Source organism: Chinchilla lanigera, unplaced genomic scaffold (assembly GCF_000276665.1).
Source record: "Chinchilla lanigera isolate Chin_1 unplaced genomic scaffold, ChiLan1.0 scaffold00063, whole genome shotgun sequence".
NCBI lineage: Eukaryota > Metazoa > Chordata > Mammalia > Rodentia > Chinchillidae > Chinchilla > Chinchilla lanigera.
Window position 1 is genome coordinate 11,614,540 of NW_004955464.1, and position 15,250 is coordinate 11,629,789.

At 40.9% G+C, this 15,250-nt stretch overlaps 1 protein-coding gene across 4 annotated transcripts in view; it reads left to right on the plus strand.

Annotated features, from left to right (window-relative positions):
• The first annotated feature begins 4,470 nt into the window (after positions 1 to 4,470).
• Positions 4,471 to 15,250, plus strand: part of Efcab14 (EF-hand calcium binding domain 14) — a 34,507-nt gene continuing 23,727 nt past the window's right edge. For 3 of the 4 annotated variants that reach the window (XM_005398651.2, XM_005398653.2, XM_005398654.2), the window contains exons 1-3: positions 4,471 to 5,609; positions 7,027 to 7,175; positions 13,254 to 13,399. In XM_005398651.2, coding sequence (XP_005398708.1) covers positions 5,425 to 5,609; positions 7,027 to 7,175; positions 13,254 to 13,399 — 480 coding nt within the window. In that variant the 5' untranslated portion in view covers positions 4,471 to 5,424. The remainder of the gene's footprint in view (positions 5,610 to 7,026; positions 7,176 to 13,253; positions 13,400 to 15,250) is intronic. The other variant, XM_005398655.2, reaches the window with a different exon arrangement.

The following is a 15,250-nucleotide window of genomic DNA, read 5'->3' on the forward strand; positions in this document are numbered from 1 at the left end:
CTCACTTTGTAGCCCAGGCTGGCCTCGAACTTGCAACGATCCTCCTGCCTCAGCCTTCCGAGTACTGGGATTACAGGCGTGCACCACCACGCCCGGCCAAAGCACACTTTCTGTTAGGTAAATGGAGATGTATCCCCACAATTGAGGCATCATCAAAACCACACTGTAAATCTATAATAAAGCATAGTTAATAATTTATAATCACATTAATAGAACAGCTGGCATTTATTGAGTACTTACTATGCGTCAGGCATATTATTTCTTTGCAAGTACTCTGTGCACTAGGTCTGATTAAGGCTTGGATGAGTGTGTGACGAGTGCAGGTGTGCACAGTCCCCTCTCAGAAGGGGCTCCACGCTTGGGTTTAGTGCTGTGTGGGCCCTCTTGAAATTCATAACATGGTGCAGTACCTTTGAGTTTTGTTCTGTGTGTGAAGTCTGGTGGAAGAAGGAGAACACACTGAGGATTTCAGCCTCCATTCACACACAGTCCTGCCCCCCTCTCTCCCTTCCCTGACATGGATTCTTGACTGCCTGTTCCCTCTCTACTAGCCAGCCCCTACCCCTACCCAGGCCCTCCAATTCCATGGGCCTGGATGCAGGCACAGGGAGAAGAAAGGAAGCTGTGCATGCCAAGTCATGGCGCACAGTCCTATACCCTTGCAACACTTTGCACTCACCTTGTATCACCAGGCCCAAGGGAATACAACACTAAGTAGTGAAAAATAAACAGCATAGTAGCTAAATCTTGAAAGGGATCTGTATGTCCATCAACAAATGAATGGATAAAGAAAATGAGGTATTTATACACAATGGAGTACTACTCCGTCATAAAGAAAGAAAACTTGATCATTTGTAAGAAAATGGATGCACCTTGAGATCATAATGTTAAGTGAAATAAGTCAGACACACAAAATATCACATGGTTTCTCTTATGTGAGATACCCGAAGTGTAAGTAAGTTAAAATCAGAATAAAAGATAGATAATAGGAAACAAGGAGATCTTTCAGCAAATGGAAAGGGGACCAAGAGATGGAGGGAAGGGAGGTAAAGGGGATTAAAAAAATTAAGATGTGTTATGTACAAGGACCAGCTCCTCATGATGAATGTCGTCATGATGTACTGCAAATGTACTGACAAAAATTTGTTTAAAGTAACACGATAGGTTGTAAAAAGTGACAGAAGAAAGGTAAAAGGCTTTTTTCCTGCTTTTTAAACAAGAGCTCCTGCATTCTCATTTTCACTGGCCCCCATAAATTATGCAGCCAGTTCAGGTACTATTATTACCACCACTTCACAAAAGTGGACAACGAGGCTCAGTAATTTGCCCAAGATCGATGATAGAGACTTAAACCCATGAAGACAGAAGACTCCGAGGTCTTAAAGAGCCTCAGCCCAGGAATTAGGAGATCTCTGTCTAACTTCAGACCATGACTGTAGGAAAGCTGCCCACTCGGTCTGTGTCTCCTTTTCCCCAAGTGAAAATGCTCTGTAGAGTTTTCCAAAATAGCATAGGCTCCAAGATTTGGCTGTGTCATTTATACAAGCACAAAGGGATCACCTTTGCACCCCCACCTTTCCTAGAGCTGCCGGATGCATTTAGCATAAGATAGCCACCCACCCTGCACGACACTTCAGTGGCATACAAAGTAATTTCACGCTGCTGCCTCACCCAGACGACACTGAGCAGAAGGCTGGGCAGGGATGCTTTTATCCCCATTTTACAGACAAGAATGTTAAAGCATGAGAATTGTAAAAGTGATGCACATTGCTTTCAAGCAGGTTTTGAATAGGTTAACAGGGCCCCACAGGCCCAGTCATGGGGATATGAATGCCCGCAAAGGAAAAGCTGGATTGCCACTTTGGGAAGTCCTGCTGTGGGAGGGTAGCACGGGCCTCTCAGGGCAGGAGCTCTAGCTCTGAGGGATCTGGTTGGATCCCATGCCTTGAGGCTCCCAGGTCCAAGTGGGGAGGCCAGAGAGCTATCCATCAGCTCCTGAAAGAAAAGAAATACCAGGTCAGCAGTGTTGAAAGGGTGACTCAGCATGTGGGGATGTTTACCAAGCATAAGAGAGGTATAATCTCCAGTGCATAAATAAGCAGGCAGACAGAGGAACAAACATACAGATGGACAGAGAGTCCCAGCAGAAGCACCAGCCTCTCCACTCATGCGCAGCCCACTAGCCTGTCCTGAAGGAGGTCACTACCTGAAGAGAGGGAAGTCAGGTTAATCAGAAGTCATTGCAGCTGGGTGGTCCTGGGTTCCTCAGTCCCTGTTACCTTTGTAAGGATGCAGCATCTAAAACACAAAAGGGTCATTCGCTGGTGAACCATCCTTCTTCTTGAAGATTCTGGTGGCCACAGGGTGAGTCTCTGAAATGGTTCTGGAAGTCTAGAGCCTCGCCTGTCCATTCCCAACCCTTCAGGGAAGTACTAGCACTGAACTATCCAATAAAACTTTCTTTGATGATGGACTTGTACATAGCTACTGAGCACAGTGGCCACTGATACTAAGGGAACCAACTTAAATGCTTTTATTTTATCTTAAGTTAAATGTACATTTAGATTCCCCATGTGACTAGTGGCTACTGTATGTGGGCAGAACAGCTCTAAAAACAAACAAGGACAATAAAAACGGAACATCTGCACCACGATCTGGGACTTTAAAAGCACTAACACAATCATCTTCTTATTGTCCTGTGAAACAGGTGATTATCCTCATTTTACGTGGGGGAAAACTGAGCCCCAGAAAAGTTAAATGGCTTCCATATTGACAGCTAGTGTTAGCGGCATGACTTAATCCCCAATCTCTTGATTCCAAAACTCCACCCACATCTCTATGTGGCACTGCCCATTTGTGTAATCATCACATATTTATTGGATCACTGTTGTTAGGTGCCTACCTCTGTGCTACACAGTCAGAGACAATCAGACATAGGCCTAGGATTTGGGTGGGAATCCCGAGACAAAGGCAATGTAATTGCCACAGTAAGAATGTGGGTATAAAAATTACTTTAAGTGACTTTCTTCCAAGCAAGTGAAAGCACTTTGCTTTAAATACCATTTATGTCTGATGACTCTTTAATTTATAGTGTATTTCAAGCCCTAATCTCCCAGAACTTCCGATGGCTATACTAAGAAGCCTACTGGACATCTCTATTTGAACGTCAAACTGGCTTCTCAAGCTTGCCCCAAACCTTCCCCCTCCTCGTAAATGCCAATGCTCTTCTTCCAGTTGTTCCACTCCAAGCTGTTCTATTGTAGAGTCACCATGGCTCCTTTTACTGTCATGTTTTTCATCTAAACGATTAGCAAATGTTATCTCTATCTCTGTCTTCAAGAAACATCCAGAATGCCCACCATCCCTACCGCTTCCACCCTCACCTGTCATCTCTGCCTGGACTAGGGCACACTGGTCTCCTGGGTCTCTGGCTCTCCTTGATTTTTTTTTTCTACACAGTAGCCAGAGCGATCTTTTTAAAAACTGAAAAGCCACAGTATGTCTCCTCTCAATTTACAGCCGTTCCCAAAGCCTTTACATGAGGCCCTACAAGGTCTGATCCTCGATGCCTCCTCTGACCTCTTTTCCTCCGCTCTTCTTGCTTTTCAGGTCCAACCATAGCAGGTCTTCCGGGTCACTCTTGCCTGCACTCATTGTGAAGCTCACTCCCTGGGTTCCTCGGGACTTCTGACCAAAGGTCCTCCGATCACAGAGGCACTCCTCATCAACCTTATCACGTTTCAGTTTTCCTCATAACACTCATCTCCTCTTGACATTGAATATATTTGTTGGTTGTTGCTCTCCTCCCACTAGAGTGTAAACTGTCGGAATCAATGGGCAGATAAAAGCAGGATTCCCAGTTGAATTTGAGATTCGGGTAAACAAGTCACTTTTCAGTGGGAGGATGTCCCAGATGTTGCATGCGATTTATTTATATTTTTAAAATTTCACTGTTTACCTAAAATTCAAACTACTAGGTGTCCTGTATTTTTACTTGCTAAATCTAACAACCCTATTCTGGAAGGCAAGGTCAGTGGTTATTTTGCTTAGTGCTCTATCCCTAGCACAAGAGCAGTTCCTGGAATGTTGCCCTCAGTAAACATGTGTTGAATGACTGAATGCGGTCAACCGGGTCATTAATCTGAAACGCGCCTAAACTTTTAATAAACAGCCCGGGAGTCAGAGGGGTGGAGCCTCTAGGCTGGGTTAGTCCAGTTCACAACTCTAGGCCTGGACAGCCCAAGAACTTTTCCAGCAGGTCGAGAGGCTCGGTGCTTCACCTGACCCGGTTCCTCGGTAAACAAAACCCTGCCCCGGAGCAGGCGAGGGGGGCGGGGCGTCCCTCACCACCGGCCAGACGCAGCCCTCTCCAGAGCCGGGCCCCTTTAACGCCCCGCCTCCCGCCACCACTCGCGCCCTCTACCGTGACGTCATCCAGTGGGCCACCAATAGGGCCGCGTCTTACTGACAGGCGGCGCCGGCGGCAGCTGCCAAAGGGGAAGTGAGCAGTGGCCGGAGCGATGGCCCGGGTCTGGAGCCCGCGGCCGCCGCCGCCACCAGCTCGTCGGGAGCGGCCAGAGCCGGAGTAGGGCCCGGAATCGCAGCTGCAGTGGAAGCTGCGTATGTGAGTTGCCGAAGTCGCCCTTCCAGACACCTCAAACTCAGAGGGAACGCTTGAGGAGGGCAGAGTGGCAATCGCCCCTTCAGCAACCGCCCCCCCCCAGGCCCGGACTGCAGGGCTGGGGTCTCCCAGGAGCGGGACCGGCTCGTCTCAGGCCGAGACCTCCGAGCCGAGCTCCTTCAAACTCAGGACGGAAGCCAGAGAACGGTGATCATCCCTAACCCCAACTGGCTTCCTAGCCCGGGCATTTTCTCCACGCCGGCAGTGTCCGGGTTGTAGCGGCTAGGCGACACACACCGCTGCCACCTCTGTCTTACTCTTCATTGCTCTCCCTTCTCCCATTCAAGAATAAGTTTCTTTTTTGTTGTTGTTGAAAATCCTGTCCCAGAGGTCCAAAGTACGTATCCTGTGCGCTCCCTAGCTTCTAGATCACTGTTGAAAATATTGTTGAACTTAACAAAGCTCCGAACCTTTCGTTCCTCGCTTAGCTTTTTTGTGCTCTTTTACCCTTTCTACACTCTTAGCTGACACTCCATGCCCAGGGCTTTATCCGTTTCAATCGCCAACTCCTTGGCGATCTCTATGTGACTTCCCCCACTCATCTGAGCTCCAGTTTCCTCTGGGCTCCCGTCTCCAGCTCCCAGCGGATCTGGTCAGTCCCACCCGCGGGTGGGAGTGGCCGCGGGGGCTCTGGCCCAGGATTTCCCACCCTGGAAGGCAGCTCCAAGGCAGCAAGAGAACTGGGCGTCGGGTACGAACCTGGCAGCTCAGGAGTGGGCGCTCCACTAACGCCACACAAGAAGATGAAAAAGCGAAAAGAGCTCAATGCCTTGATCGGTTTGGGTGGAGACAGCCGGAGAAAGAAGCCCAAGAAAAACTCCAGCAGCCACCGCCTGCTTCGAACTGAGCCTCCTGACTCAGACTCCGAGTCCAGCTCAGAGGAGGAAGAGGAATTTGATGGAGTTGGAAATCGCTCACGTTTTGTCAAGTAAGTGATGCAGTGGCAAGGGCTGGGATGAGTAAAAGCGATTTCCTTGTACTGCTAAGGAGAACGGATGGGAAGGAGAAAGGCGTGCTAGGAAGAGAAGGAAGTAGACCTTGAAAGGCAAACAGGGAGAAAAGTGTCAAGAGAGGCGAGTACACATCCTGAATGAAGGGTAAATTAGAGGACAGTCTTTAGGTGTAAAAAGGACAGCTCTAGATCTAGAGTAGAGATATGGGTGCAGGTAATGTATCAGGGGCCCAGGGCATCAGAAAGAAGTTAAGAACAAAGACAGTGGGGCAGAGAAGTTTTCGGGACTAGGCCTTTAAAAAAAAAAAAAAAAAGAGGAGGAAGGCCAGAGACCTTAAGATTGTTAATTATTTTTTGTGCTTTTAATAAATCTGAATCTTGGCGATGGGGGAATATGATGAGGGACATACTGTAGAAAGTATGAGCCTTGAGAGTAGCTCGGGAGTGAGAGTAAAAACGCAACTTTTTCACAGACCATTTTTCGATGATGTTGGTAATCAGGGTTCAGGTTGGAGAAGAGCTAAAGGCAACCTTGAAAGTGTCCTTGATGGAAGCAAGGACTAGCAGAAGGTTGTGGTGCTAAAAGAGATTGGATCTTTGTTGTTTGTTTAGAGTGTCTGTATCCTTTTAGTTAAAGTTTGGTTTCTGGTGAACTTTGCCACATTAAGTATGTAAGGCTAATTTTGTGTGTGGTGGATGAAGGTTTGAAGTGTTAATTCTGAAATATATACCCTCTTGGGTTAGACACTGAAGGCTGGATGAGTTGAGTGGGAAATCTCACCTGTTTCTATTTCCTTCCTTCGGAGTCAGTAAACTACAGCAGTGGTGGAGAACCTATGATACGCATGCCCCAGCCGGCTGTTTGTTGTCATTGAAAGCTCTAAAAGGTTCAGCATCACTGAACAATGGGGAACCAGAAGTTCTCTAAAACTTACAGATTCTGTTTCTCTCATTACATTTTCTCTTGCTCAAAAGTTTGTGAAGTTTCAATAACTAAGAAAGCATGTTTTGAAAGAGAAAAATAGGTAAATTACAGTGCAGTGATGGAATTGCAGAAAACTGCTAGCTTTTACACTTTTCCAACTGAGCTTGTCTCTGAAGGCCTCCTTCCTGAGTTGATGCTGAAGGTGGTGGTCTGCAGAGCTCAAAAGTGTTTCCTATGGCCCACAGGACCTCTTCTGAAGTTTCTTATGAAGTTTAAAACCTTTGTACCGAATAGGACTTTTCATAGATCATATTACGTATTTACTTAATCTTTTACTATTTAGATGTAAGCGCATTATCCTATTTGCCATGGTAAATCTACTGGTCATTCATTAGAGAAGATAACTACATGGCAAAACTGTACTCATAATTACTTTCATACTGATGGTTGGATTTGTTCTTTTTATAGGGGAGACTATTTACGATGCTGCAAGATCTGTTATCCCCTCTGTGCTTTTGTCATCCTTGCGGCCTGTGTTGTGGCCTGTGTTGGCTTGGTGTGGATGCAAATTGCTCTCAAGGAGGATCTGGATGCCCTCAAGGAAAAATTTAGAACAAGTAAGTAGTCACCCTTTTCAAAGCTTAATCTTGGATTCTTTTTTTTCCATATTCCAGGACAAATTGCATCAGGCTGAATTAAGAGTTTTGCCTTCTCTAGTGGAGCAATTATACATTATTTTGACCTATTTTGTTTTGTTTTTGTACCAGGAATCAAACTCAAGACCTTGTGCTTGCCAGGCAGGTGCTGTGCCACTGAGCTATATCCCCGGCCCAAATTATACATTCTTTTCAGCATTTTTATCCTTATTCTCAACTATTAGCTTCAATGGTGTAACAATTATTTGTTTTAAACCCATAAGCAAAGACAGTGCTCACTAGGACAGTAGTATCGGAGATAGCATCTCCCTATATAGTTCAGGCTGGCCTTGAACTTGTGGCAATTCTCCTGGGATCCCTAGTGCTAGGATTATAGGCATGCCCTCCACACTGACTTAGCGTCTGAAATAATGACGTTCTATTCAACTTTCAGAGTGCTCAAGGGAAGTGCTTCGGGAACCTAGAGCTTTGGTTAACCTCCACCTGTGACAATGGCAACACTGGGCTGTTTGCTTACACCTCACTGGCCTAGTTGCAAAAGAATGTAGGCCTGTCAAATGATTTCCACTTAAACACCACATAGGACATAGTAATGAGCCTAATAATAGTAATAGTCAGAGTCAATGTATGTGGAATGCCTATTATGTGCCAAGTCACAACTAATCATTTTATTCCCAAAATGGTGAAATAAGTATTATTTTTTATAATTTTGTATTCTAAAAAAACATAAGGTTGCCAGGTGTGGTAGCACGTTTCTATAATCCCAGTACTTGGGAAACTGAGGCAGGAGGATTGCTGCAAGTTCCAAGGCAAGCCTGGGCTACATAGTGAGCTTCTGTCTCAAAAAGACAGGGGAAAAAAAGGCTTAAAAGGATTGAGTGACATATTCAGTGACTAAGTGTGCAAAGTTGAGATTTGTTTATAGATGCCCTCTTGCCCATCGTCCAGGCCCAAGTTTGTAACAGCCACTGTAGTGCATCACTGTTTACAGTGGCTGTTCAAGCCTACACACATTTGTTCAAGTGCTCACAGATTTCATTACTGTCAGCGTGGGTCAGTAGTCTAAGAGAAGTCTAGTAAAAGTACTGGAAGAGCTGGTTTTATGCATATTAGCATTCAAGCAAAGTACAAAAACTAGTAGATTTCTCAAGCTGGATGTGATGGTACATACCTGTAATTCTAACATATAGGAGGCTGAGGCAGGAGGAGTGCCTCAAAGACAGTCTGGGTTAATAGTGAGTTCAAAGCCAGCCTACACTACATAGCAAGAAAAAAAAAAGATTTCTCTCCTATCTTTAGCTATGTTTGTTTGTGTTTCAAGGGAAAAAGCTTCAAATGCCATTAATGAGTATTACCATTTTGAAGTTTTAGAAAAACTTTGTGACTCTTTGAACTAAATTACATATTCATGAAGGGCTTGCAATAACCATAATAGTGCCTACCCTGAGCACTATACAACTGGCAGAAATTTTTGTCTTATGAGTATGTTTTAAGGTTTAAGGGATGTTTCAAGTTACAAAGTGTTATATATTCTAATTGTAATTTGTGTATTTCTGAAAGATACGTTTACATGATAGTTTCAACCAAACTTAACCTAAATATCATTTTTTAGTAACACTGAAATTTCTGTCTCTAGATTTCAAGGGTTAGTTTTCTAAGCTAAGGAACTAGTTTCAATGTAAGCACAGATACCATAACCTCAGTAGCACTGGCATCCCAGAAAACTAACCATACTTTCTCATGGTCATAAAGAAATTTAGCTCCAGAACTGGAGTTAGGATTCTTACTTCCTATCTTAAGCCTAGGAGGTCACAACATCCTACCTTTTCTTTACCCCAGCTTCTCTCTGCTGACTGCAATTTTTTGAATTCTGAACCTGTCCTAGGGACAGCTAATCCTTAGTATGTTAGTGGCATCTCTAATGAAGCTGCTTGGGGAAAAAAATGTTTACTCACTAAGATTTTCTTCTGAGTTTCTAATTCAGGGAATGGGAGTAGGGAACCCAAAATTATCTGCTAGAATTGTTCTGACCTATATGTTTTATCAACCAGTCGAATCAGAGTACAATAGAGGATGAGATTTGTACCTTGTAGTTTTTTTCCCACTCAAGTGTCTGTCCTTGCAGTATTGCCAGGTGTTTCTAGGTCCAGTCTTTTCTTTGTATTAACACAGTAATCATAACCTGGAAATGAGGTTCTCAAAACCAGTGTTTAACCATACGTAACCACTGAACACATCTCTGAACCATCAACTCTCTGTAAGCAGTTGGGTTTCCTAGGCTTGTGCCACATCTTTTTTTGATCATGTATAGCAACTATATATTTGTCCATTTAAGAACATTCCTTAAATCTGCCCTCTAGGGAGTCTTTTCTCTAACTTCGCTGTGCCTATCTTTATACCCAGGTAATTTATGTATTAACTGAAATTTTTGGGAAATTTATTTAGAAAATGAAGGACAGTAGTTACCCTAACAGTCAATTTTTATTGAGCACAAGTATTTATTATTTGAGAACAAATATTTATTAATACAAGCCAGGCATGGGGGCACATGCCTATAATCCCAGCACTAGGAAGATGAGGCAGGAGGATCATTGTGTGTTTGAGGCCAGCGTGGGCTACAAAGTGAGCTTAAGGCCAGCCTGAGTATATTTAAGTAGTATATTTAAGGGATGCTAAGAACTATATTGTGGACCCCAGGGCCAGCTTTCTACCCTTGAGCTTTCTACCCTTTCTACCCTCTGGGACCTTCACTACATTTGTCAGCCAGCTGAGTAAAATGGACTTAAAATTGTCAATCCAGTTTTTTTTATTGGCTTTGATTTGACACAACAGAAAGTCCAGCACCTGTAGTGTCTAAAAGCAGGACTTTCTGAGGAAAGGTGGAGGGTGGGCCCTGGGTGGGCTACAGGCTATACTACTGTGGACTGTTTGCCCAAGAGTTTTTTATGAAAACCAATTATCTTGACTAAATGGGGTCAGTCTTGTTAAGTTTAAATACTCTTTCTGTGAATTACTTTTCTACTTTAAATATATTTCAGTAAGTTAATTTTTACCTCTTATTTCTCAAGGCGACCGTGACATAGATAAGCTACCAGCTTGTCTGGCTTTAATAACTTTTTGAAAAATTTAGAGCCCATTTTTATTTATTTCAAAATTTCTCTCAAGATACTTGGGAGGAAAGGAAAGGGAATTGCCAAAATACTTGAAATAGAAAGCAAAGAAGATAGGCTTGACATTTTCTTTGCGATCAAGAAGTAACTCGGTCTTTAAGTTAAAAATACTGGCTGACTTTGAGGCTCTTAGCTCACTCTTCTTTTTCCAGAATCAGGTGCTTCAGAAGACCTCCACAGTTATTCTAAGGAAAGTTCTAAAAGTTTCCAGTCATCCCTCGCTGTCACTCAATTATGAAACATTAGAATAAAGGAAACAAATTTGGAAGAGAAAGACAGTATTAATATATCAAGCATGTTCTTTTCTGACCATACAGGCAGAATGATGGTTTGATCATTTAGTACAGATCTTAAACATTATCTTGTAAAAAAAAAAAAAACAAACAAACAAACAAAAAAAAAACATTATCTTGTGCTAATAGAGGAGTGGAGGTGTGTCTGTAACTTCAGGAATATACTAAAAAGAGACAGTTCCTAAGAGCAGAAAGTTCATCTATTTATATCCTGGCATCTCATTCCTAGCTATAAAATCTGGACAAGTCACTTATTCCTTTGGAGCCTTCATTTTCTTATCCATAAAATGTAAAGATGTATATTTACCATCAAAGCACTTTGAGCGTTCCTCTGTTATAACATCTGTCGCAGTGCAGAGTAGAGCTTCAAGGCCTTTTGTATACAGTGGTGCCAAATGCAGGGTTGGGCACATGGTCAGAGCGCAATAACAAATTATTGAAAAAGTTTATTGAAAACTACAAAAACATTAGGTGGCACACACCTAAAATCCCAACACTTGGGAGGCTAGGGCAGGAGGATTGCTATGAGTTCGAGGTCAGCCTGACCTTAAGACCCTGTCTTAAAAAAAAAAAACTATAAAGACATTGTATAAATATAAAATATTGCTATTAGCATTATATATGTTCTGTTTGAAGGGTATGTACAGAAATTCTACTTCCTAATCCTAAGGATTAGGAAATCTTTGGAGAACAAACTTGCTCAGCTTTAAATGAGCTGCTTTCCATGTTGAAAGAACATTCATTAGCAATCAGAGGTTGTTTGTACTATACACTTCCTCTCATTTATGTAATAAAAGTACCTGGACTTGGCTTGTCTCTCCTAAAACAGCCCAAATCAGGTAACAGTTATGACCGTCTTTTGGCTTATACATTACTTGGGCTCCAGAGTGTTTTCAGGGCTTATCAGCTTTATATAGTTATTAGATACTTCTTATATAACCTAGGTTATTTGTGTGTTTGTCTTATTTCCTCTTCCACTTCTACCTCCTACTTAATACATGTAGACTTCAGGAAGGAGAGAGACCTTTTGGGGTATGTGACAACCTGAATATGGCATACACATATGGGACGGGTTTTTCTTTACAATCTAGCTGAAAATGTGTAAGAAATTCAGTGGCATGCCTAAGAGCTGCATTAATTTGGACTGAGTGGTAAAATGTTTTCACTGTCTGAGATGGCTATATTCCTGCAAACCATGTGTAACTCATATTCTACAGTAAAAGCACTTAGAAACACCTATTTATTTATAATTAAATCCTTTGGCAAGTATTTTTTTAAATAAACAAAAATATCTAACTTTAATTATTCTGAATTTTCATTTAGTAGGCTTGAAAACTCACCACCTTCAATTTTTGTGGGGTTTTTTTTGTGTGTTATTATAAAGTATGTTTCGGTTTATTTGTTGAGTTTTCTTTGTTAGATTGAAGAAGCATATAAGGTAACAAGAAATGTAGTTGGGAGGTAAGCAAAGATTTATTCAGGTGACGAATACTTTTTGAGTGCCTAAAATGTGCCAAATGTATTCAAAATGTACCCTATATAGAAATAAACAAGACCAAGTTCTAGAGCTTACATTTTAGTAAATTGCTTTATATAGGTCGTTTTTGCCAGTTTTTAGTTTTAAAGGAAGCATATAATAACTAATCAGGTAGTCTGTGACTTTAAAAAAAAAAATGATGCAGGTTTTATTCTGGAGGACCAGCCATTATCAATATTTTATTTTCCATTAAAAGGAAAAATGATTTTTAAAGAAAAAAGAGAAAGTGCTCTCTCAGGTCTCTACCTTCAGGCTGGCAAATCTCTAAACCATTCAAGAAATATTTTTTTCCCAAAGAAAAGACTTTTCCCAAAGAAAAGTCCAAATATCATGCTTTATTTCACTAGCATGTTCTTTATCTTCTATTTCATTTTAAACTTTGGGTTGATTTTTAAATTTAAGAAAACATTATTTGCTTTTTGGGAAAGATTAAAAATCTTAGTCTTCATAATAGTATTTGAAATGTTATAAGATCTCTTGCAGTTAATCCATTTAAGATAGAAAAATAGATTTAAGTATTTGGAGATATAATGTCACTTGACCATTAATGAAGTTCATAAATCTTCATTAAGAAGTTCCTTAGTTAAGCTGGTCAGTATTTATTTATCACCTACTGTATGTTTAGCCAGCTGCATTAAGTGCTTTACAGCCATTCTAACAGTCATATTATAGATGGGGATACTGAGTTCAAAGGATTTGAATAATTTACTCAAAATTATAGTAAGTTATAGAGCTGAAATTCAGATCTAGTTCTTTCTGCTCATGTTCTTTGTTAAACGTTTTAGTCATCTAGCTTAAAGGTTGCATTGCCAATAGTGAGATAGCTCCAGTTAAAATGCTTCAGTGTTAAAGATACACATTTACATAAATAAAAGAACAATGTAGTTGATAAATATAAATGTCATCATTATCATCCAAAATTAACTTTTCTTAACACATCTCCTTTCTTACTGAATGGTCATTTTTTTTTTTTTTTATCTTGGGACCCTGAAGGAACTTTGTGGGTGTTTATGATTATTTTTCTTCTGTTTGCTTTTAGTGGAATCTAACCAGAAAAGCTCATTCCAGGAAATCCCCAAACTTAATGAAGAACTTCTCAGCAAACAAAAACAACTTGAGAAGATAGAATCTGGAGACCTGGGCTTAAACAAACTCTGGATTAACATCACAGAAATGAATAAGCAGGTAGCAAAAGTGTGGGGTTTTTTTAATGTTTATGTAAGCTATGAATATTTGGTTTGGTTGGTTGGTTTTTTAGTTTGAATTTGTAGGTGCAGGGAATTCACCTTTGGGTGTTTCACTTTTTAAATTGAGATTTTGCATACTATGATCCAAAAATGTTAAAATACATAATAGTTATACATTTACCAAATATTTACAATGTTAACCCTTTCTGCAAATAAAGAGTTCTACCAAGTTAAACCAATGTAGGGAGTTACAAATTCTTGAGTTAGCTTTTCTTGTGCAGCAGTATGGGTATCAAATAAGAGTATTTTCTAGCTCCCAGGAGAATGAATAGACTATTAAACAATGAGAGGTTTATTTTGTTTAATATAGTTTACAAACTTACAGATGCAGCCTTAGGTTATAGTGCTATAAATTATACTAAACCAAATGTGTAAAGCATCAGTAGCTAATAGTATTAATTCTAGAATAGGTAATAGAGTTAGTTAATTACCTTGATCAGGCAAGCAAGCCTAGAGTATAAACTTTTCTAGTCCCCAAACTAGCCAGAGCTCAGTAGGCATTGCTTCCAGATGAATCTACCAGAGAAAGGGGACTTTATTCTAAGGATTTTGACAAAGCATTTCCTGTGTAGAAGGGACCATACTTGCCCTGTACTCATTTTTTGTGTAGTTAGGAAAGATACAGTCATTGAAAAGAAAACTCACATACCAAATGAACAGTTCACATGCAAAGTGCATAAGAATGAGCACATCAGTTTTGTTGGGACTAAGAAGGTATTCTCTTCTTCATAGTAGAATTATAAAGCTCAGAATGAGCCAGTAGGAGAAAGCACTGTGCTAGAAGAAAGTGCTTGCAAATATTTCTGAAGCTATACTTTTCAATAATTGTTTAGGAGTGAGGCAGTTCAGTACTTAAGACCAAAAATCAGTGCTCTGGGGAAGTACCTTCCAGCTTTTGCATGGAACCCACGGTAAAGAAGGTTTTAAAATTGTCCAGTAAACATGTACATATCCATATGCAGTGGTTGAATATGTCCCCTAAAAGTTCATGTGTTGGAAACTTAATCCCCAGATTCATATGTTAATAGTAGTTGGGTAGTAATTAGAACTGAGCCATAAAGATGGGCCCCCTTGATGGCATCATAAGAAGAGAAAGAGAAAACCAGGCTGACTGCTGTCCTTCACTATGACAGAGCAAGAGAGCCCTCCCCAGATGCTGGTGCCATGTTCTTGGATTTCTCAGCTTCCGTTACCATAGGCTTAAATAAACCTCTGTTCTTTATGAGTCACCCAGTCTGTAGTATTCAGTTATAGCAACAAAAAATGGACTAAGACACTAGATGTTACTGAAGTAAAAGTTTCTGAAAAGAGTGATTCACCCCAAACATGTGTGATGTCTTATGACATTTCATTATCTTTTAGTTTATTTTGCTTTTAAAAATGATGCATGAAGTTCACTCCTGTAATCCCAGCAGTGCCTCTGGAGGCTGAGGCAGGAATTTCATGACTTCCAGACCATATCAAGTTCAAGGCCAGCCTGGGCTATGTAGGAAGTTTAAGCCAGCCTGGACTAGGTAGTGAGACTCTGTCTCAAAAAAAAGAATAAAAAATGTATTAATGAAATAATTGATAGATTATAACACCTATGAGAATGCTGTTGGTATTTTGACTAGGACTGCATTAAATTTGTGTACAGTAAAACCTTAGTTTGTGAGCAAAACTCATTCCAGAAACATGCTTGTAATCCAAAACACTTGTATATCAAAGCAAATTTCCTCATAAGAAATAACAGAAACTCAGATGCTTCATTCCACAACCCAAAAATATTCATATAAAATGATTACAATGT